We start from the raw sequence: 24828 nt of genomic DNA, 5'->3' as shown, positions 1-24828 counted from the left end.
TGAGCATAGGAGAAAAAACATAAAATCTTACCAACCCCAAACTTTTACACAGTAATGCATCTGTTGAACCACATTTACAGGCACAAAATCCAGTTTTATATTATTTATAGGTGAATTTCTCAGTAGACTGGTCATATCCTAAATGTATCCCTCACATTCAGACCATATTTCCATTTAGCAATGTAACAGTTGTCGGTCAATCTTCTGATGTGTAAGTGAAGTGATTGCAGAGCTGAAATGAAACTGAATTCTGAGTGTTTTCAGTGAATTCTGAGTGTTTCACTCTAATGGGCATTAATGACCGGGTCCTTCTTCAAGCCTCTAGTCACTAGAGTCTAGTGCATGTTTGGCTCTCTTGTCCACACTGCTGAGCAGAAACAGCTGCTCTGCTCATAAAATATTAGCATTTGTTATTCATTGGTTCCGGAAGCAGCATTTCTTCTCTTGTTGAGGTTGCACAAGGCCATGTTTGTATCCTCAGAGTAAATATCACCAAGAGTTTCACTGGGTTCTGTTCAGCAGAAAAAAGAACAAAGCTAAATGCAAATAATAAAATGCAACTAAGCATATTTAGGATTAAAAAATAAATAGGTTATTCAACATTCAACTTTTTTTTACATAAAATGCAGTGCATCCAATCAAACTCCAGTATTTTGGCCCAGTCACTTGGTAGAAGCTAGATAGATAGCTCCCATTGCAGGGATACTGGGAGGAAAGTCAAACTGCAGTCATCTTTCCGGACTAAAAGGTCGCATGCTTTTAGAACTGTTTACTATCTTACGCAATGTTTGCTTACTACATTTTACTTGATTGCAATTGAATAGCTGTAGGCCATAGGGCTTGTTTGAAGAAAGCACATCCTTGAGTTGATTTACTACGCTTCCGCTCGGTCTCTCTGCAGTTTGCTGAAGCTCAGGGGGACTAAATGGTGGAAATCTCGGGATGATATCTTGTTTTCCTTTGGGATTTGAACCACTATATCTGGTCTTGTGCCTTGTAAAGTCTTTGTGACTTTATACACAAAACAAATAATGACAAGAAAAAGAAATACAGTAGGCTATAACAAATAACAATAAAAAAGTATTAAAATCCTTAAATTTAGAAATGAAATAAGTTTTAGAAAATCAAATTAAAATTTTAAGTGTTTATATATATATATATATATATATATATATATATATATATATATATATATATATATATATATACACTATATTATTAAACATTTAACATTTAATATTCAACAATATTATTGATCTGCCTGAATTGACACCATTATTTGAGAACTGAACTGAGCTGTTTTCTCCAGAGCGGCTATATATATATAAATGAACTAAATTAATAAAAAATTTAAAACAAAAATTAACCATCACTGAACTTACTTAAGCTAGACTATAACACTATTTTCTTCTAAACAACCTTTTTTTTTTCTTTTTTTTTACAAAACAATATTTTCCTGTTATCACGGTATAGCTGCTTTAAAACAATTTGTATTGTAAAAAGTGCTATATAAATAAAGGTGACTTGACTATATATAGTCACTATATATAAGACATAATGCAGCAAAATACTGTAATAGTATTGATGTTATGATGATGGTGATGATGATTACTGTAATATTATTGATAATATTGATGTAGTGCCATCTCAAGCTCATAAGCCCCTACATTGTGGGGGTCTAATATCTTTTTTCGTACCATAACATCTTTAAACGATCTTGTTTATGGGTGTGTTTCTGCACTGCTCAGAGGCAGTGTGGTCCTGCAATTAGGAGTTTGAAGCTGAAGGCTGCAGGGTTGGGTGAGGGGATCGAGGAGGGATGCATGCTGGGGAATGAGGCAGCCCGAGGCTCTCTGAAAGCCAGATGCAGCATTGTCTCTCTGGAATTGGGGGTTGTTTCGTGGAGGTGATAGCTCTACTCGGGGACAGCTTGGATTACTAAACAGAGGAGAGGAATTTCACACACAACCTCTGTGTGTGTATGTGTGTACGTGAGAGGCTGGAAAGGGGGAAGGGTATCTTAATATCTGGGTTGAATATCATTAGGATGTCTTGTTAGAAAAGCTTACTTAAAAAATAGACCCAGTTTATTTTCATAATGCGCATTCCTTACATTATTGGGAACAACTCATCTTTGCAAGTTATCCAGAAGAAGAAAAATGCTTGCTTTCATAATCTTTGATGAAAATGTAACTAATGTAACTCGCTCCATTTATGCAGCAACTGCACCAAGCATCCTTATTTGTATATCAAGGCTCATTTGGAATTATTTTACATTATGAATGCAAAATGGATTGCAAACTGCCTTTGATGTTGATTTTGCATGTAAGTGTTGCAGGCACAATTGAGAGGCTAGTTGGGCAGTGAACTATTAAACACTGTCAATTGAACTAAAGCTGGAATAAAACGAGAGAGAAATGGGAAATGTTGTCAACTAACTGAAATAAAATAAGATGAAGTACGAAAATGACTAAAACTAAAATAAAAATAAAATGGAAACTAAAAAAAATTATAAATGTATTAATGTGAATAAATACTATAATTGTATATTAATAATAACGCTAAAATAATATCCTCTGATAATATCCTCCTCACTGTTGACATGGCCAAGAGTCACAGACTCTCAAAACTTTTTTAATGGTCTGTTAAGTGCAGTAAAAGTAGGTGTGAAAAACAACAATGGCCCTGTTTACACCTGGTATAAAAATTTTTTATCGATCACAAGTGGACATTGGTAAATACAGGTGTAAACGGGGTCTAAAACGTCTCGAGCTTGTCTAGCTAGTCACTTCTGACCACTTCCAGAGGTAGTCGAAACTCATTCGATCGGATTGCTTTCATAGAGTAAACGCACATGTGGTTGAATGAGTTCAAACAGCCACAAAAGACCGCCTACTCTCCGCCTACTCTCCGCCTACTCTCTGCCTACTGACCTAATGCGTAAACATTTTGGGAAGCACACTAGCTAGACAGGATTTAAACTTTGTCGGCTGGAAACCCAAGTTTGGTTTGAAGATGAAAAATGTACCAAGCACAATGTTCTCTCACCATTCCTGATTTCTAACACGCTGTCTTGAGGCTATCATATCAGAAATGAAAACTGCTGCTCTCCGTATGTTTTTCCGTAATCTCCGTGCACGTTCATATGTAAATTGTGCAAGCCCATACATTTACCCGCTTCTAGACCCTCCCCTAACAGAAATCAGGACAGAAGTGATTGAAAGTGGACAAGAGATTTAAAATACCAGGTGTAAACTGGAATTTGTCTCCCTCGTCTACTTGTGATCCGATCGACCAAAACGCATCTTAATACCAGGTGTAAACGGGGCCAAAAGGAGGCAACATATTGTACTGATGTGGGGAATCCTTGTGGGGGGCACATTTGGTGGGTCACTTGGCTTGTAAAATCAGTGAAGCTGTTAGAAACACCATATTTGGGTTACGGCTGAAGTTCTAGATGGTTGAGATCTCCAGAACCAATTGATGTACACAGAAAGCAAATCTCTTTGAGATCACTTTGTCCAAAAGTAAGGAAAAAGAAGTTCTTTAGTTAAACATGTTCGATAGATTTACAGTATATAATGGAATATTTACAGGTGATATGTTTTGAAAGTCTTTTTATTACCTTCTAAAGTGCTGCAAAGAATTCTGGAGCCCTGAGTAATGGCCATCTCTTCTTTCTTTTAGATAAACACGTTCCAAGTGGTGCTTGCGTACAATGAGAAGGATACTTATGCGCTCTTTCTATACCCTGAGGATGGCCTGCAGTTTTTTGGGACACGGCCCAAAGAATCTTACAATGTCGAAATTGAGCTCCCAGCACGTGTGGGCTTTACCAGAGGAGAGCTGTCCTACTTCTTCTTTTCTCGGACAGAGGGGCCTTACTACAGCGTCACCACCAACGAGCAGTCCGTCAAGAACCTTTACCAGTAAGCTTACCATAAAATAAAATAAAATAACTTTTTCTTTTAGAATTAATACAGAAAGTTATTCGAAAATAAAATAAACTGTTATCAGTTAGTGTTCATAAATAATAACATTTATACACTATACACTACTCTTCAAAAGTTTTGGGTTGGTAATATAATTTTTTATGTTTTTGAAAGAGGTCTCTTATGCTCACCTGCATTTATGTAATCAAAAACACAGTAAAATATTATGAAATAACTGTTTACTATTTTAATGTTTAATTTATTATTAAGTTATTTATTCCTGTGATGGCAAAGCTGAATTTTCGGATGCTATTACTCCAGTCAATATTTATTATTATTTTCAGTGTTGAAAACAGTTGTTCTGCTTAATATTTTAGTCATTTTTGATCAATTTAATGCATCCTTGCTAAATAAAATTATTTAATTTTATTTTAAAAAAAACATACAGACCCCAAACTTTTGAACGGTGTATATCTCCCCAAATTATAAAACAGGTAATGCAGAACAAACATTAAATGATTATTTGAAATCCTTTTATTATTGTTATTTTATTATATTTATTAATAAAGTACAATAAAAGCATTAATAAAAAAAAAATTTCTTAGTCTGATTATTTTTAATTTGATAAATTGCCATGATAAAAACGATAATATTATCATTTAATATTATAATTCTCCTCAGAAAGGGAAACATAGGAGAGCCTGGAGTTTGGCTTTTCCACGTTGGAAACAGATATTCCTTCCAGAATGTGGTTCCTGCTCAGAATGAGGCTGTTTTAACCAAAGCTCCCCCAGTCCTGGACACTGTGTTTCCAGATGAAGACTACACAGATACAGATGAGGAGGAGTACGATCCAGACTTCCAGGATCCCACCACAACAGAGTTCCTTAAGCCAGAGCAGGACTCCTCCCTACTGGAGCGTCTCGACCAGGAGGCACCTCTTGGTCAATCTCCACTTCAGCCCTCAGTGTCAGGTCCAGGCGAATTCCCTCATCCGGATCCCCGTAATCTCCCCCCCGAGGATGTGACCCAGCCCCAGCGGCCATTACCAAAGCACGCAATTCTGCAGGTGTACCCCAACCGTATCCCACCTCACCCCTCTGGTGGCCAAGTGTTCAATGTTGAGGAGAAAGTGAACTTTGACTCTGGAGGTGAGAGTTTAATTATTGTGATCCATAACCAATACTGATATATACAGATGGAACCTTTGCTAATTTATCCTTCACTAAGCCCCGCCCTAAACATGTTACTGACCAATCCTACTTTAGCATCTATTGCCGTACGCCATCTCAGACAAGCTTTTGCTCTTTTCTAATGTATGTATATGGATAGTCTTGTGTGTTAAGCTAAAAGTGTTGTTGTTGTTGTTAACTAAAACTATTAAAAATTCATTTTTGTAATTGAAATAAAACTAAAATAATACAAAATATAAGTATTACATGAAAAACTTGCCTTGGCAACTATTGTGACAAAAAAAAAATACGTTTATTATAATAAATGTTATATAATTTCTGAAATTTTTGTTTTTCTAATTTGGTTTAGCAAATTAAATTATAATTTAATGTTAACAAAAAAGCAACATAAACATTCACACCAGAAACTTACACAATTTTACACAAAATTAATTTCCAAAATAAAATAACAAAATAAATTCAATCAAAATGATTTTTTTAATGCACCTTTAATTTGATTCAAGTATTGTGATTATTTGATGCAAGTATTGTGACCATATCGGTATCGGCCAATAAGTGTTCATTTTTAATTTTAGCGTTATCGGCCCGATAAGAAAATTTGGCCGATATATTAAAGCGGATAAATAATGGATTATTTCCTTCAGCTGAGACACTTCAGATATGCACTGTTCGCCATGATGGCCTTGAATTGCTTAAAATATGATTGGAATTACTTTGAAGAGGAAAATACAGTTAAGTGCAACATGCTATAGGTTGCATAAAATTATAATGAGAACATCATTATAATTGTGTGCTTGGGATATGATGAGACTTTGGTTTTTGTAATCAGGCTCTCAAAAATTATATAAAAATTTGGATTTAGAACTATCGGCCAATATATCGGTTATTGGCTTTCAAATATAAAGAATTATCGGTTATCGGTATCGGCCAAAATTTTCATATCGTTGCATCCCTAATTAACAAAACAATGCAGAGAGAATTTAAGATTGTGTAGGAATGTGACTTATGACTTAAACAGTGGAGAAGTTCGACTTTACTAGCCTATTTCTGAGCAGTCTTTCCGTGTCTCTCCTGCAGTGATCCATTACTCAACTGATAATAAAGAGACGTGCGATCGCTTCCAGCAGCAGTGCAGTCAGAACGCACACTGCACCGACTATTCCACTGGCTTCTGCTGCCACTGCAACTCAGGATTCTACGGCAACGGCCGCCACTGCCTGCCAAACGGTAAGACTGGAGCGGGAATGTTGTAAAAAGAGCCGTTGTAAAAGCCACACATAACATGACCTTGTTCTGAAAGTATGAACAACATTTGCAGTAAACCTCTGGGGACAGATTACCAGTGTTTGTCTTTCCAACACAGTATTTGTAAAGGTAAAAACATCTATTTTTGTAATGCAAAGGAATTTGTAGATAAAATTTCGATTTGGCACACACGTTGTGCCGGTTAGGTATGCAAATTCCATGCAGTTGTTTCCTGTCAAATCTAGCCACGTCTCCTAGCATAAACTTTTACTAACAGCTTCACTCGTGTGCTAATTGTCTGTAATTGACGATCACATGTGTTAAGTGGCTGCGGTAATACCCACAACTTCTTCCACAGTCTCTTTCGTAATAGTTGTGGCTGCGATGCCAAATTTGTGGGAGGTTTTATGTCGGAAACACTTGATCTTTTGGAAAATCTTTTGGACAGGAATTCCCCAGTGAATCATTCTGTGGCTCTCATGGGGCCTGAGTAACAGGATCTTTTCAAGACAATGACATCACATTGGCCTTGCATGACTGTAATCTACCTGTGAACATCCACTGCAAGCCTAAGTGTGAAAGAAAACTTGAGCCCCGTTTCAAAGCGGCACGTCTGGCTTGTACTGAATGACAGACATTTGTTTCTGAGAGAAAATATTCAGTGGAAAAGCTTCCTCAGCTGTTGGATATGCGTGTGAACAGTGGGAGCTTTGTGTGGCCGGTGAGGGAGGTGGTGGAGAGGGAAAACCTTCCAAAACCAGTCTGAAACAGCTGAGTAACTGGAGAAATTAGAGCTTTCGAGGGCAATAATCCAAAAGCCAATGGAAAAAACCCTATTGGCTTTTTGTTTAGGGAACCAGGGTGGTGATAATGGTGCATTCAAGTCATGTTGTGTGTGTTTACGAGTTGAACACCAGCACAAAGTCGTAATTACAAGTGGGAAACTCAGAACTTTCCGAGTTTCCGAGTTGGGGGCATGTTAGTGAGAAAATAGTGGCCGTATTGTTGGTAAATTTGTTGAAATAAATAATGTTATTGTTAAAAAAAAATTTTTTTAAGTATAAAATAAGTTGCATGTACAAAATTTGATAGTATTGTACAATTACAACAAAATATACAATGATTCTATTCATAAATTCATACATTTATCAAAAACATAAAAAAGCAAAAACACTGATGCACATTCTTTATTCATCGTTTTGTAGGAGTAGAGTTTTTTTTGTAGAAAAGGTGCATCGCCATCTTGCTCAAACCAAAGTGACTTGAACGCATCCGACGTCATAATTACGACTCAACACGTAATTCTCAACATGTACATGCAATCTTTTAAGGAGTACTTGGACGTACCATTACTTTCAGTATTGATTGGTCATTTATTTGTCATTTAGAATGATGAATACAAACATAAAAATGACATTTCTGCCTGCTTAATCCTTATTTTAACCTCTCAGATTTAGTTCTTGACTCCGGGAATTCATCAGCAATCCACATAGACTTGCAAAAGATTTTCATTTTCATGATTTGGTCTTCACCTTGTCCTCAGGTGCACCTCATCGTGTGAATGGAAAGGTCAGGGGGACCGTGCTGGTGGGTGGCACAGCAGTGCAGGTGGGCAGCATCGACCTGCACGCTTACATCGTGGTTGGCGATGGGCGAGCGTACACCGCCATCAGTGAGGTCCCGGAGCCGGTGGGCTGGGCCCTTATGCCCGTGGCCCCCATTGGAGGTCTGTTTGGTTGGCTCTTTGCCCTAGAGCTGCCAAACAGCCTTAATGGCTTCAGTATCACCGGTGAGGCCGTCATGATCTAATTTTCTACCTCTTTTATGGTGTTGCATGTTTGTTAAAACACATGTTTGCCTGCTGTGAGATTTTTGGCTTAGCGGTTTTGTTCTCACTAATAGAGTCCCACTAGGGCTTTGCTAGTCTGATATGCAAGGCGTACAACAACCCTTTCCCCTAATTTAAGTCAGGTGCTCCATTGTATGATAATATGTTTTCACTTTGCATGAAAAAGGCTGTTTTTTTTTCTTTTTGAAAAAGACCCAAATGTTCATCAAGCACCGTTTATAAGGGTCACAACCCCCATCTGGATCTTATTTCTTGACTTAATATTTGTTTGTAGTAAAATGAGTGAGCCACAACACTGCTTTTTAACAACCTTTAAAACAGTTATGTTGAAAAGGAACATTTCTGTTTCACAGGTGCCGAATTCACTCGCCGTGCCGATGTGACCTTCTATCCCGGTAACCAGCGTCTCAGCATCGTCCAGACAGCTACGGGTTTGGATACCCAGAACTACCTCAATGTGGACACTCGTTTACAAGGCAGCGTTCCCTTCATCCCTCCTGGTGCCACAGTGCAGATGGAGCCATTTAAGGACACTTACCAGTATTATCCTTCATGTAAGTTCTGAAGGGAGTAACTAGGGAGTGAATATATCTGTCCACCTTTGTTTGATCCAATTTCTGAGCATTTTTCCTGATGGAATTTTCTTTCAAAAATATTGTTTTATATTTACCAGGACTGTCAATGGAATACACGTAAATAGATCAAATGAATTACACAATATGAATGAATTAATCGAATTAATCACATACTGTATATACTACCGTTCAAAAGTTTGGGGTCAGTAAGATTTTTTTAAAGTAAATGAATACTTTTATTCACCAAGGACTAAAAGTTCTTTCATTCAGTTGATCAAAAGTGACGGTCAAGGCTTATAATAAAACATTATTTTAAGTTTTAAGAATCTTTCACCATATTACGGGTTTACTGTATTTTTGATCAAATAAATGCATCCTTTGTGAGCATAAGAGACTTCTTTTAAAACCATTAAAAAATGTACTGACCCAAACCTTTTGAATGATATAAGATTTGTGAAGAGTTGTGGCCTTTTGAAAATGGCTTAGTTAAATACAATTTTTTTCCCCCACAAATTCAGTATAAAACAAAAGGGGGGAAATGTAAGCTAAAAAAAATAGATCTTGTGACGTCTCCTGTCTCCTCCATTTCCTTTCAAAGGAAGCTCTGTCTGATCTTGCACCCTAAATAAAAGCAGTTCTCATGTTGCTGAACATGATGATGCTTAACAATCAAATCCTGTGGGATTTTGGGTCTAGAATTGAAGAGCCAAAGTTTATAGTGAATTGCTTTCCTCTAGTCAGGTCAAGTCACCTTCATTTATACAGCGCTTTTAACAATATAGATAGTTTCAAAGCAGCTTTACAGTGATAATAGGAAATTACCGTAACAGAGATTGTTTTGGCTTTATTTACAGCAGCTCTAGAATAAAGATATTATCCAGCTAAAGTTAGTTTTGATTGAATTCTCTAAACTCTTGTCTTTTTTATCCTTCTCAGTGATTACCTCATCATCAGTGCGTGAGTTTACAGTCGTGTCAGCTGAAAACGGAGCGGAGACCTTCACTTTCCAGGTCAAACAGAACATCACATACAGGGACTGCAGTCACGGGCACCGCAGCAGACTGGAGACGCAGGAGCTGAGAATGGAGCGCATATTTGTTATGTACGTCAAAGAGGAGCGCATCCTTCGATACGCCATCACCAACAAGATCGGCCCTCTCGGAGGTAGGCTGCCAGCACTGTCACAGGGTATGAAGACCCTGAAGATCACGTTATTTTGATTAAACTCAGGGTTTGGAATGACACTGGCTTAACAGTTTCAAGTGTTAAAAGCCTATCAGTTGATTGCTTTGGTATCTTCTTCTCATTTTCTGTAGAAAAACCTTCCTAATCTAAGAGAAACTGAGTCTCTTTGTATATGGCCTCCTCCTCATCCTTCGTTTAGGCCGACCCTCATTTTTGGCATAGTTTCTTTATTAACATGCTGACTGATGTGGCATTGAGACGTCTGGCTCTCACACAGGACTTACACTGGCTTGCTTTCAGCTGCCTTCCCATCATGCAAAATAGGAGGTCTAAGATAACCACTCCGAACCACCTGCTGCTTTCTACCACGGCCCGGCATTAGACAGCGGACCCAGGGGCTGGAGAGAGAGGTCTGCACTTAAAATGAACAATGTCTGTGAAGTGAGCCTGTAGCATTTTGTTGGGCTTTGCGTGTGCAGTTTGTTACAAATCCCTTTATCCACCGAGTTCCCTCAAGGAATAAATCAAACGTTTCTTTTTTAACCCCATTCGATTTGTGACCTTGTAAGGCTGTGTTGTTCCCAAGACTGGTTTTAGTGGGACAAAGGCACATCACATTATGCTTTGTATGGCCCTGTAGTTCCTGGCTAATGCTGTAGACGCTGACTTTAGGATGATAAGTGGGGCTCGGATGAGCGTATCTCCAGCTGTGTTGTATCTAGTCTGTGGGTCGAATAAGATACAGTTTCTTAGAGTTGCTCAATCGGCAACAAAACCTGATGTGACCTTCCATTCGCTTGCTATGGATTGCAAGTTCATATGTGAAGATAAAACATTGCATTATAATGAATGTTATCTTACCATTAGATGATAAACACACTAACTAAGTCTCATTTTTGCAAGAGCGTATCATCAGAGATAGGGATGTGTGTTTTGGTCATTTTGACTGCTTTGAACCCCCTGTTCAAGTTGGATCGCCCAGTATATCATCATGTGCCGTATATAATTATCAGTTAAAATTGAATATTGGCCAATACTGTATATTGTTCATTCTCATTTCCCCGATTTTTACATTTAGATTAGATTACCTTTATCCTCATCTAATGCTAAATGCCTAAATTCCCTCTTGAAGCATTTAAAATGCTTGATTTAGTGTTTTATTTTTTTTAATTTATTTAGACAAAATAGGGTAGGATTTTAATGTCCATTTATCAGCCATTGTATATCGTCCAGAAATTTGCTATTTGTGCATCCCTAGTTGGAAAGCCACACAATTATTGTTTTTTCATAATTGATCATTGCTGTCACTGTGTAAACTGAAATCACAGGACCTAGTTGCTGGATTTTATGTAATAAATAGTAAGATGTGGTTGGTCAACTACAAGCCAGATCATGCCCTGTGAGAGTATTTAGTGTTCAGGGAGTACAGTCTCCTCCAGATGTTGATATATAACCTAAATAGTGGGTGTGATAAGTTTCATACTGCTGTTATTGTTGTGTTAACTCGGACAGAGTATCCCTAACGGGGGCCGGGTTGAGGAATAGTTGCAGAGTGATGTTGTGGGAACAGAAGGACACCCCGGAATCCCTGTACCCAAGAGAGCCATGCATGGACTCTGGCCGAGGCTGGAAAACACAGCTGCCACTGTCTGTCCAGTTTGTTCGGCACGACTGACGTGTAGTAATTAGACCAGTGCTGACACATAATCAGACCTGATCTGACTAAAAGCATATTAGATTAGACTGAGGTGGATTCACACGCTTGTGTGACCGTATAACATGTCATTATCAGAGGCGGACAGAGTACACAGCTACATTACTTGAGTAAAAGTACAGATACCCCTTGCTAAATTTTACTCAAGTACAAGTAAAAGTACTACAGTCAGATGTCTACTTAAATAAAAGTACTTGAGAATCAAGAGTACAAGAGTACATTTTCTAAATATTGCATTACTACTGCCACAGTGCTTACATTGGTAAACACAGCAAACACTTGAAGCGAAACCTATCATTAACTTGTTCAGAAAATGTAAATAGTCTGGCGAGGTGGTCCATTGTTCATCCATTGTTTCGTGCATGGTTTCGTCTCTTATCTAAATCTGACCATGGAGTTGACTTTGCGCCTGCACAATCCAATCACATTTGAGAGGGAAACAACAAATTGAGGGTTTCCGAGATGTTTCTTTTTTCCTTTTTTTTTTTGAAGAAGTAATGGTTACTCACAGTTATGGATAGAAATGTAGTGGAGTAAAGAGTACAATATTTGCCTCTCAAATGTACTTGAGTAAAGTCATGAGTACTCCCCAAAAATGATACTCGAGTAAAGTACAGATCCCTCAAAATTGTACTTAAGTACTGTACTCAAGTAAATGTACTCCGTTACTGTCCGGCTCTGGTCATTATGGTCCTGCTGACTGTGAACATGAAGAGGTATGTGGCTAGATCTCAGTTCTCAAGTCTTTTCAGACCAGCTGTTAGAGTTTCATGTGGTTGATGATGTTTAAAGCAGTCGTTTTTTTTCCCACAACCGGGGCTGGTGGAATTTGTTCAGGGAAGTCTGTTCACTCGCTGGCCATCTTGGCAACACCCTACAAGCTTTTTTTCATGTCATGCAAATACAGCTCTTATCTACATTTTTGCATTTGGTAGACACTTTTGTTGAAAGTTACATTACATTCAAGGTGTAGGCCTACAATTTATCAGTTCATGCATTCTCTGGGAATCAAACCCATGACCTTGGCACTTCTAACGCTGGAATCCTTAAAATAATATCATCGTCATAAATACATTAATAGTATGATTATGATTCTTTACCACCGAAACAGGCTCTTCCATTTTGGCACCATCTAATTTTTTATTTTATTTTATTTTATTTTATTTTATTTTATTTTATTTTATTTTATTTTATTTTATTTTATTTTATTTTATTTTATTTTATTTTTCATGTTATTACATAAAGAAATATTGATGAGAAATTGTCCAACCACAAGAGCCTGATTCTGTAGATATCAAATTTATAATTAACCATGGTGCAGTTCATTCATTTAAAATGATTTAATAAATTATTAATAAACTCTCTCTTAAATGAAATAAATTATTAGATATAGATTTGAAAGACATTTTTACAAACATTTCTAAAGATTAATTCACCTTGGACATTTCAAATGTAGAATCATATTTTTAACTTAACTAAAGCAAGCATTGGTTTATGCTTTAGCTAACTTTTTTTTGGTTGCATGGGTGGATGTTGGTCCAGATTGTGTAAGTCAAGTTTTGGGTTTGTTTAGATGAATGTGTAGAAAAGTGATGGTCAGTGTTTTATGTCTGTCAGTTACTTTAAGCTTGTGTATTGGGTTCTGTTTCTTCTGGCACAAGCTCAGTCCTCCAGATGCCCCTATCACACACTCTTAACATAAGTTTAGTTGTGTGAACAACTTGAGGAGTGTTTCTCTCCCACTTGCGACAACAGTTTCCCACCTGGTGCATCCACCCCCTTCGTTTTCCTCAAAGTCTTGTGTTAACCAGCGCTCCGCCCCACTGGTCTGCCCCTGTCCCTTTAATTAGCACAAAGTTAAAAAGAAGCCCCCCGACCAACTTTGGCAACGTTTGTCCTGTAGTTTCTCTCCACTTTTCCCCCTCCCCTGTGGAGTCACTTTAAAGGGGACCGTCTTTCTCATTCTCTCTCACTTCAAACAAAAGTCTTCCTGTCTGGCTTTGATAATTGGCCAAATTGGTCCCTGGCCTGGGGTGAGGAAATCAAGCTGTTTTTAATGCGTGATGAGTAGGCGTTGGGTGGGGGTGAAGGTAGTCCGCATGGCCCAAGGGTCCCAACAATGGGTCCCTCATGGTAGGCCGAATGGGTAAGAGCACAACGAAGTCCTGTTGTCTTGGTCTAAAGGGGTTTGGTAATGTCACTTGTAGTTTTAGTAATGGTGTGTGAACCACCCTGTGTTTTAAGACCCTTTTAAAGGTGTTGTGTTTTCCAGGTCAGGTACTTTGACCCCCAAGGTCAAATTTAAATAACATACGGACCATTTGAAATTGTGTTGGTTTGGCGGGAAGCAAAGTGTTCACACCTCTCCATATGTTAACACCTGTGAATGCACATTTATCACAAAGACTCTCATTACTCAAGGTCTGTGGTTATATAACATTACTAAGAATAAAGTCATGTCCGGCACGGACGTCCCAGCATTCCCTATGGCTGTGATTTTGGCTGGGCGGTATATCGAGTTTGTACGATAATATATCAATATATTTTTTTGGAACGATATGGAGCGCCGCCGCCAAACAGACGGAGCACAATAGAATAGTAGCGCAATAATTCTGACTAAAATATACATATTGCTAAAATATTTGTTGTTGGAAACAATAAATGTGCCATATGTGAAATTTTAAACCTATTATATTTTTATGAATGTGACCATTATAATGGGGTAATCAAATGCAGGCTAATATAATTAGTTTAAGTGCTTTTTTTTATTTTTTATTTTTAGTTTAGCCTTTAGTCAAAAGCATTATTTTTGTTTTTAGATTGTAATGTTACAATGCTAGAATGTAATGTGATTTAGCCTATATTACATGCACTGTATTTGTTTCCATATCCTTCAATATCAACATTGTTTGTAGGATATCATTGGGCAGGATGTGAAATGACATTTTTTTCTTTATCCAAATAGAAAAACGTAGAAAGTACCGAGATATATCGTATATATCGCCATTTAACCAAAAAATACCGAGATATTATTTTTTGGCCATATCGCCCAGCCCTAGCTGTGATGGCTGTAATAGCAAAGTTCCATCAATAATTCTTATTTATTTATTTTTTTAAGAAACCTCCTCTGAGGATGCTGACTTTGGCTGGAGGTTTTAAGACATCTGCAGTGACTCATGCCATGCATCTGTGAGTCACATTTCCAGTCCGTGTTCCCCATCAAAATGAATTAGTTTGGTATCTTGAACAAATAGCGGTATAATCAATCAATATTATAAACTGGCACAAAAATAGAGCTACCCAGTGGGGTTCTGGGAGTAAAAATTCATTTCCGAAATCTCCATTTGAGTGTTTTATGACATACAGTTCATCATATGGACTTTTTTCCTTGCCATAGTCATGTTTGGCACTGTTTTCTTTTTTAAAAGGCGCCTTTAAACATACTTTCTGGTAAATTTATGGGATAGGTTACACAAAAATTTCATAAATTTCTCGGCCTCATATTTTTGCAAACCTGTATGACTTTCTTTATTCTGCGGAACACAAAAGAAAATATTTTGAGAAATGTATCTGTGATTTTTTATCCATACAGTGAAAGTCAACGGGTTACGATGTTGTTTGGACCCAAATGTTCTTCAAAAGATGTTATTTTGTGTTGCGAAGAAGAAAAGTCATGTGAGGCCCATTCACACCAGTGACGAAATCAATAACTTAGCGGTTTTTGATAATAGTTCTGAAACTATGTAAATAGGAAAGACCACACCACAACAGTTGTTTGTAAGAAAGGGGTGAGATTTATATATGGATGGAAATTTTCTCGTTATTTTTTGTTTGTTTGTTTGTTTTTGCTTTGCTTTTAATCATATTGAATCATATTTGTAATGCTTTGAGTTGTTTCAATGCCTAAAAGTCTTGATGGAAGAATTTTCTGAAATGTCAGTGGAGAAAAAATTAGGGAGAAATATGCACCAATGGACAATAATGTTGTGTGCGCAATAAAGTGTGTGCTGCAGTTCTGTCGTCTGATGCTTTAAATGCTCAAGCTCTTTAAAGCAGGATGGATTCTGATTGTCAGTGTTTTTTTGTTTGTCAGCTGGAAAAAATAATAATTCTGAAAGTAAATATGCAAATTAGCCTCATCTCCACGCAATCACGCAAGCTTAGAATACCTAATCCACTCTCTCAACTTTACTGGTTTAATTTAACCATATGTGACCCTGGACCACAAAACCAGTCACATGGGTACATTTTTTGAAATTGAGATTTATACATCATCTGAAAGCTAAATAAATAATATTTCCATTGATGTGTGGTTTGTTAGGATAGGACAATATTTGGCCGAGATACAACTATTTGAAAATCTGGAATCTGAGAGTGCAAAAAATCGAAACATTGAGAAAATCGCCTTTAAAGTTGTCCGTTTCACTCAAAAAAATAAGTGTTTTATATATTTACGGTAGAAAATTTACAAAATATCTTCATGGAACATGATCTTTACTTAATATCCTAATGATTTTTGGCATAAAAGAAACATCGATAATTTTGACCCATACAATGTATTGTCGGCTATTGCCACAAATATACCCGTGCGACTTATGACTGGTTTTGTGTTCCAGGGTCACATATATGTTTGAACTAGTAACTGATTCAGAAGAAGTGGAAGAGTGAATTATACAGGATCGCTTACAAGTCAATGTATCAGATTGGTAATGCGTTTTACGTATTGCTTTCTACAATGTCGGACGGACACACAACGGTAATTAATATGATTAGCCTTTTGCTTGACTATGTTATCAAACAACTAATAATGTGTTGCTAATTTTACACAAACCATGTTTCCATTCGCCATCTCAGAGACAGACAGCTGCCAACTCAGAACGTCAGTGGAGAAAGGCGTGTAGTTCACCATAACATCATATACATATACAATGTTTCATATCAACAGAAAAATATACCGGGATAACCTGGCTTCTTTTGAGACTCCCCTGTTAATGATATGCTAAAGCCCACCGGCACATGTCGTGATTGGTTACAAGGTAGTTTGTTATGGAAGAAATAGGCGATTTTAGAGACTGTCTTTGGTTCACTGTAGTTTTAAGGAGAAAATACTCAGCAAGGGTGTTGACTTATGAATTTGCACATGGTTTGTCTTAAAGCATATTAAAAACACTACATAAACAACATTAAAAACTTGATTTTCACCACAGGGGGGTCTTTAAAGCTATATATTAATAGTTATCGTCCTTGGTGTGAAAGAGCCTTAACTATTGACCTCTTTTATAGAAGTGTTTCCCTTTGCTAAGTTTTCAATGGGACTGATTCAGTTGTTATCCATTGATATTACATAAGAAGTTATTTGTTGTGATATTAGCTCAGTTTGTTGTGTGCCTATTTATAGTTTTGTTGCCTTCACATCTTTTCTCAGCTGGAGAACCCGAGCCAGAAAATGTGAACCCCTGTTACTCCGGAAATCATGACTGTGACACAACTGCACAATGCGTGCCGGGCGAGGGACAGCTGTTCTCGTGCCAGTGCGCCACAGGTTACAGTGGAGACGGGCGCAACTGTTATGGTAAGAGAAGTTATATGGAGAAATCTCCTCCGCCTTGTGCAAACACACACGTTTGAGCCGTAAATTCAATTCCAGGACCTTGACACTCTGTTTAATAAGTCGAGGGTCTGGAATACTTCGAGAATAACCCTTCATTAGAGCAATGCATCTGCGTAACATCAACACTACATGTCGTCCAGAAGTGGGGTCGTCACCACTGTAGTACATTAGCACGACCAGACGTTTCCTATCCGATGAGTCAGGCGCAAAGTAGAGGAAACCCTCAGTGAATCATGAACGTGCCTGGGGTCTTTCCCCCGCCCGTTCCTCTCTCATCTTCTTCCTCCCACTGTTACCAAGTCAAACAACAGAAAGACTAAACACTCTTTAGGTGGAATGTGGGAGATCTGTGGGGTTGCGGTGAGTCTGTGGAAGATTTGTAAGCAAAGGCACATTGCTGTGGCATTTCTGTTTGAGCTGCACATATGCAGAGGCCACATCCTCAGCTTCAAGCTAGTTGGGGGGGCTGAGACCACCTAATATTTCCTCGTTTGAAGAGGGGTGAGAGCAAATCGCACCTCCCCTCCCGAAAACTCCCAATGTACCCACACAGATGTGCATTTTGTTCCTTGCGAACCCCTATTCCAGATGATATTTGATATTGAGACAAATGAATTGCGATCAAATTGATTCTGATTCAATGATTTGGTTGAACTGATTCACAAAGCAAAAGAGAGGTTGGGCTGCGCAACTGAGATGTATTGCTAGTGGGAGAAAAAAGATGTCATTATAATTGGACAAAGAATCAGCTTTCCTGCACCTAAAAAATAACATTCTGGATTGGAAAGTGTTATAGAATATATTAACTACAGCAATGCATATTGAATAATATCACAAGTAAAATGTTTCAAAATTATGCTGACAGTGAGTTTCTAAAAAATAAATTGTTTATGCATATTTTTATAATGCTTGTTTGAATAAAGTTAAACTTTTCTCAGCTGAGTCACACCCATAAAGCATTGCAAAAAAAAAGAAAGAAAATATTCTCATTGAAATGTAATGACTAATCAATGTATGTGAACATACCATAAGGGATGATTTTGTTCAGTTGGAAAGAATATTGTGGAATAAATAATTGTAATATTATTAAATATATCATTATTAATTAATATAATATTGGCAACAATGTTGTGTATTTTGTTGTGGAGAATTACCTGACGCAACCTATATTTTCTAATCAGAAACGCAGTGATAAATGCTTTTAGGTATGATTCTTTTATTTTAGTTTATTTATTTAGTGAATCATTTCTTTTAGAACTGGCTCTTTGGAACAAACCATCTGCACTTAAACTAACATTTTGGCTGGGAAAGTGTTATGGAATATATAAACTGCTGCAGTGCATACTGCATAATATCACAAATGATATGATTAAAAAAAATAAACTGTCCATGCATAATTTTGTTTACGCTGACAGTTTCTAAAAATGGAATGGTCCACACATCATGTCCATAAAGCTCATTTGCATAAAGTTAAACTTCACATCGCTGGACACACCCATAAAACACTGCAACAAAAGTGAATGACTTATTGCTGTTTTGTCACTCTAAATCAGTGTACATGTGTACGCCTCATAAGGGATCTTTTTTTTAAAGAGTAAAACTGTTGGAAAGAAATATTGTGGAATAATTATTAACACTATTGGCATTAGAAATTAATTAATTTTGTTGTTAAAAATGATCTGACAACCTCATTCACATAATTTGATTCACTGACTCATTTCTTCTAGAACTGGTTCTTTGGAACAAACCATCCGAATGAACTGATTGAATCAGATTGAATCAGATTTCCCAGTGCTACTCTGAAGGCACTGTCTGCGCTTGATTATGTGTGCGTGAGTGTGTATGGGTGTGTTTTCAGGCATCGTGTTCCTATTAGAGGAACATTTTATCACCTGTCTGAACTCTTCACTCTAGAGTAGATAATAAGGGGGTCAAGGAAAGACAGCAGAGAAAAATCAAGAGAGAGAGAGAGAGAGGGGGACCGTGGGCTCCTTACCCTCCCTGTAATTAGCAGTGATCAAAACCAGGTCTCCTGCTGACCAGCTCTAAACCCACCCAGAGCCTCAGGCCTGTTCCCACACACTCCGACGGGGACGAGATCTCCTTCTATCTTTCTCTGTCATCACAAACGTCAGGATCTCAGGGCATGATTTATCTCTCCAGCACATCACTGACATGTTCACACCAAGGCATCTCTCACAGCTTTCTATCTACCAAGAACATGAATCTTGTTGTCTGGTTGGGTCAAATGAGGGCATTATGGCTTGCAATTGAGCAGTTTCTTTCCCCCAGATGTGGATGAGTGTGCAGAAGGTCTGAGCTCCTGTGGTGCTCACTCTCACTGTGTGAACCTGCCCGGAAGCCATCGCTGTCAGTGTGAGAGCGGATTTCAGTTTGGATATGATGGCCGCACATGTCAGGGTAAGAAACTTTTTTTGTTTCCCTTGCCTTGATTTAACAAAACTCTACCAACCACATTGGATATTATTATTTATCATTCAGAGACCATTGTATACCTGATGTGTTAGTGGAATTGGGGGTCTTTGATTAAAAAATGGTATTGTCATTCAATTAGGAGTTTAATTCTATATATATATATATACAATTACTGAATGAAAATAAACTTCCAAATAGCCACATTTTTATTTTTTTATTTTTTTATCACCACAACTACATTGCAATGCACTTGACCTTCTGATTCCAGTGTGACAAATGAACAAGAAGAAATAACTACAGACCTTTTCTTGACTCATTACTAAATTAATTGAATTTAATATAAATTATTAAAATCTTTTAAATATTCATATTTTCTCATTTAAAGTGAGAGAAAAAATGCAAAGTTTGGGGTCAGTAAGATTTTCTTTTTTGAAAGAAGTGAATACTTTTATTTTGGAAGAATGCATGAAATTGATTAAAAGTGACAGTAAAAATGTTTATAATGCTACAAAGATAATTAAATAAATTATGCTGAAAATTCAGCTTTGCCATCACAGGAATAAATTATATTTTAAAATATATTAAAATAGTTCTTTTAAATTGTAATAATATTACTGTTTTCACTGTATTTTTGTTCAAACAAATGGAGCCTTGGTGAGCAGAAGAGACTTCTTTTTAAAAACATACGTTTTTTATAGTAGTCTAACTATTTTTTTTCCAGGTAAAAACTGAATGCTTCTCATGGCATTAAACGTGCATAATATGACTATGTTTGATGTTTCATTGTTATACTGTACAGTGTACTATTTCACATACTATGCTGTACAGTGTGCAGTAAGCAGCATCTCATCTATATTAGCTTCTAAGAACATGGCCAGCAAGTGTGCTGTCAGTGGGATTTGATGTTGGTAGGCTCATTCTCTCAGCTGAATGCTGAAGGTGAAGGGTTTGCAGTGTGGAGAGAGGGCAGGGGTAACCAGAGCCGCTGTGGAAGGGAGGGTATTTTGAAACAATGACCCAATGTCCTCACTCAGGGAATGTGCGTAGGAGACTCGCAGCTGAAGAACACAAGGGGGTCAGAAGACAGTTCACTCTTCTCCTTCCTGTTCAGCGCTTTCTGGTCTTTGACGGGATTGTGGGAATTTGGAGTTTTTGGGCAACAGCTAGAATGACTCAGACTAACATCCTGTGGAATGTGGTTAATGTTGTATTTGTTGAAGTGAGTGTTTTGTTTTGTGGTGTGTGCAGATGTAGACGAGTGTCGTAACCAGCCGTGTCACGCCCAGGCTTTGTGCTCCAACGGTCCGGGATCTTTCCAGTGCCAGTGCCAACCAGGATACCATGGAGATGGTTTCCAGTGCCACCCTCAAAATGGTAGTTGTTTGCGTATTTGTTATTTAAAAAGAAAGTTCTGTCATCAGTTACCCACTTTCATTTCGTTCCAAACCCATAAGACTTTCGTTCAAGACTTAAATCCAAGTCTTCTGAAGAGACACAATCGCTTTATATGATGAACAGATTTAAAAGAGTTTTATTCACATGTAAACATTGATCAGTTAACATAAACAGAAGCTCAACCGTTGTTGCTTGATGCGTAAGAACAAACCTCATTAGTTCTTGCAGAAGCTCAATGCTCGGCTATGAGTCACTCACACAGCCTGTGACGCGCGAATGAACCTCATTGGTTCTCGCATGTCAAGCAAGCATGCTTGAGCTTCCGTTTACCATATTTGAGCGCTATAAACATGTTTGCTGATCAATGTTTATAGGTGAATTAAAGCTAAATTAAATCTGTTCATTGTATCAAGCAATCTTTATTCTTCAGAAGACTTGGAATAAACCGCTCGATTCATGTATGAATTTATTTTACGATCTCTTTATGAACATTTTGAACTGTCAGAGTTTTGGGTTAATAGGCTTCCAGTGGAGGGACAGAAATCTCTCAGATTTTATAATTTTTTTTTATTTGTGTTCCGAAGTTGAACGAAAGTGGAACAACATGAGGGTGACTTATTGATGACAGAATTTAAGAATTTAATTAATTTTTTGGAGAACTAACCCTCCAAGTAAATTCTATATTCTCTGGTACGTTTACATTGAAGGTCGTCTCAAGACCCAGTGTGAGCAGCACAGAGACAGTCTTCAGAGTGGAAACGGTGGTGTTCCTCTGGTGGGAGCCTTCATCCCTGAGTGTGATGAGGAGGGTCAGTACAGGCCTCAGCAGTGCCACGGGTCCACAGGTCACTGCTGGTGTGTGGACAGTAGGGGACAGGAGAGAGCGGGAACCCGAACTCCACCTGGAACCCCGAGAAGAAACTGTGACGAGCCTGGTTAGCATGTCTACCTGAACTTGAAGTTTTATTGGAGAAAATTGTCATAGTCCTCTCTCAATAGGTCACATGTCCTATTTTAAATACTATTTCTAATGTTTTTTACTAATTAATTGTCTTTGGATCTGTTATAGAGAGGTAGCAAATGCTTTTTTGTTTTTTTTGGGGTCAGTTTTAAAGTTCTTAAAAAGAGTTTCTTCTGCTTACGAAGGCTGCATTTATTTATATATATCAAAAATACAGTAAAAACTGTAATATTGTTAAAGGTAGGGTATGGGATTTGCAAAACGGCCGGCAGATTTTGAAAATGCACAACACAAATGGTCCTACCGTCTTTCCTCCAAGGCTGGCCCTGACTCCACCCATTACCCTCTCTCTGTCTCTCGCGGTCACGCACGCGAGGGGGATGGGGGGAGGGGGGTATGGTACGACCGTTTGATTGACGAACTTACTGTCCAATGATTCTAGGTGGTCTTGGAAATGATTGGCTGGAGTTTTTCGAGTCCTGCCCGTTCCACAGATGATTAAATTGCTTAATTTTCATTTCAGTGCTTCTAACTCAGTGGCTGTAAGTGGGTTAGGAATAGGATTTCAAGTGATTTTGAAAAAATGGACAAAAAAGAGAATCACATACCCCACCTTTAAATAGTATTACAATTTAAAATAACTGTTTTATGTAATTTATTCTTGTGATGCAAGCTGAATATTCATCATCATTACTCCAGTCTTCAGTGTCACATGATCCTTCAGAAATCATTCTAATATGCTGATTTGATTCTTTTCTGAATAGAAAGTTTAAAAGACCAGCATTTATTTTAAACATAATATAACAGTGTAAAACAATGTAAAAGCCTTTACTGTTACTTTTGATCAATTTTATGCATCTCTGCTGAATACAAGTATTACATTCTTTAAAAAAAAAAAAAAAAAAACCTTACTGATTTTATACTTTTGAATGATAGTGAATATCCTTGGTACAAACTCCAGATTCTACTCTTCTGAAGGAAGTCTGGGAAAACAGGCCCTGAACCTTAGAGCTTAAGGAGGATAGGATCAAAAATGTGAAGAGATACAACTTTTTCTGTTGTAGACACATATTGCATTCCTCTCTGATAAATATAGGATTTTAGTGAAGATCAAGGGTTGTCAAAACCACCTGTGTTTACACGGATAGTATTAACATCTGGAATATTACTATCAAAACAGATAATTCTTTAACTTTATTGGAGTTTAGAGTTAGGCAGCTCTTAAACTTGCACAAAACCTTTCATTTCTTATAAACAAAATTGTGCAAAGGAGTATAATGGGGGAATAACAATCCCTTGTGTATCTCATGTGCATCCAGGTCGTCTCAAGACCCACTGTGAGCAGCACAGAGACAGTCTTCAGAGTGGAAACGATGGTGTTCCTCTGGTGGGAGGCTTCATCCCTCAGTGTGATGAGGAGGGTCAGTACAGGCCTCAGCAGTGCCACGGGTCCACAGGTCACTGCTGGTGTGTGGACAGTAGGGGGCAGGAGAGAGCGGGAACCCGAACTCCACCTGGAACCCCGAGAATAAACTGTGACGAGCCTGGTAAGAGTGCTGTATGCGGCCATCTCGTCCTAACAAGTCCTATGTTTCTAGTGTCAAGCTATTTTTCAGGCTTGAATAAAACCAAAACATTGCATTCAGGATTAAGCAATAAAATCACAGCCAATTGAATATACAGCTATGGAGTGGGATTTTGGTCCAATGGGATTATACTGTGGATGGGGCTGCTTCTCTAAGCTATCAAACTTACAAGTTGGGTACCTGGTGAATATAAAAGCTAATAAAATCCCATAGACTTACATCACAGGTGGGCCCTTTGCCATATCTAGAGAGCAGAATAACAATCCCTTGTGTATCTCATGTGTATCCAGGTCGTCCCAAGACCCACTGTGAGCAGCACAGAGACAGTCTTCAGAGTGGAAACGGTGGTTTTCCTCTAGTGGGAGCCTTCATCCCTGAGTGTGATGAGGAGGGTCAGTACAGGCCTCAGCAGTGCCACGGGTCCACAGGTCACTGCTGGTGTGTGGACAGTAGGGGGCAGGAGAGAGCGGGAACCCGAACTCCACCTGGAACCCCGAGAAGAAACTGTGACGAGCCTGGTAAGAGTGCTGTACGCGGCCACCTCATCCTAACAAGTCCTAAGTTTCCAGTGTCAAGCAATTTTTCAGGCTTGAATAAAACCAAAATATTGTATTAAGTGATAAAATCACAGCCAATTGAATATACAGCTATGGAGTGTGATTTTGGTCTAATGGGATTATACTGTGGATGGGGCTGCTTCTCTAAGCAATCAGTCTTACAAGTTGGTACCTGGTGAATGATATAAAAGCTAATAAAATCCCATAGGACTTTCATTACATGTGGGGCCTTAAGGCGCAGGTATACTTCATTTTCCACGTTCTGCTCCGTCTCGCACACAGTCGAGAGCGTGAGCCTTTAAAGTATACTCCTTTTGTTGTGAGTGCAGAAAAACACGTGCACTATCTAGTGGTATTCAAACACTGAAGTTACTCACTTATGCGCTGTTGTATGCGCACCATCCGCGTGGTCACAAAAATTGGGTTGCACGCGGACAGTGTGCGCAGACATCAGCGGACCCGCCTGATGATGAAAGTTATGCCATGCGGACTGTGCGAGGACCGTCGCGGAACATGGATGGCTAAAGTATACTTTGGACTTCAGCAATATTTAGAGAGCAGAATAACAATCCCTTGTGTATCTGTGCAT

General features: G+C 38.1%; 1 protein-coding gene across 2 annotated transcripts in view; it reads left to right on the top strand.

The window, feature by feature from the left end:
• nid2a (nidogen 2a (osteonidogen)) overlaps positions 1-24828 on the top strand; it is a 41521-nt gene that overhangs the window by 2347 nt on the left and 14346 nt on the right. For both annotated transcript variants that reach the window (XM_084097812.1, XM_084097811.1), the window contains exons 3-14: positions 3688-3929; positions 4614-5083; positions 6203-6352; positions 7914-8159; positions 8573-8773; positions 9731-9958; positions 17119-17265; positions 19597-19725; positions 20989-21114; positions 21843-22070; positions 23416-23643; positions 23973-24200. In XM_084097812.1, coding sequence (XP_083953938.1) covers positions 3688-3929; positions 4614-5083; positions 6203-6352; positions 7914-8159; positions 8573-8773; positions 9731-9958; positions 17119-17265; positions 19597-19725; positions 20989-21114; positions 21843-22070; positions 23416-23643; positions 23973-24200 — 2623 coding nt within the window. The remainder of the gene's footprint in view (positions 1-3687; positions 3930-4613; positions 5084-6202; positions 6353-7913; positions 8160-8572; positions 8774-9730; positions 9959-17118; positions 17266-19596; positions 19726-20988; positions 21115-21842; positions 22071-23415; positions 23644-23972; positions 24201-24828) is intronic.

Source organism: Abramis brama (genome assembly GCF_963993115.1).
Source record: "Abramis brama genome assembly, chromosome: 21".
In the NCBI taxonomy this organism is placed as follows: domain Eukaryota; kingdom Metazoa; phylum Chordata; class Actinopteri; order Cypriniformes; family Leuciscidae; genus Abramis; species Abramis brama.
The sequence above is the reverse complement of the archived record's forward strand: the minus strand, read 5'-3'. Positions and strand labels throughout refer to the sequence as shown.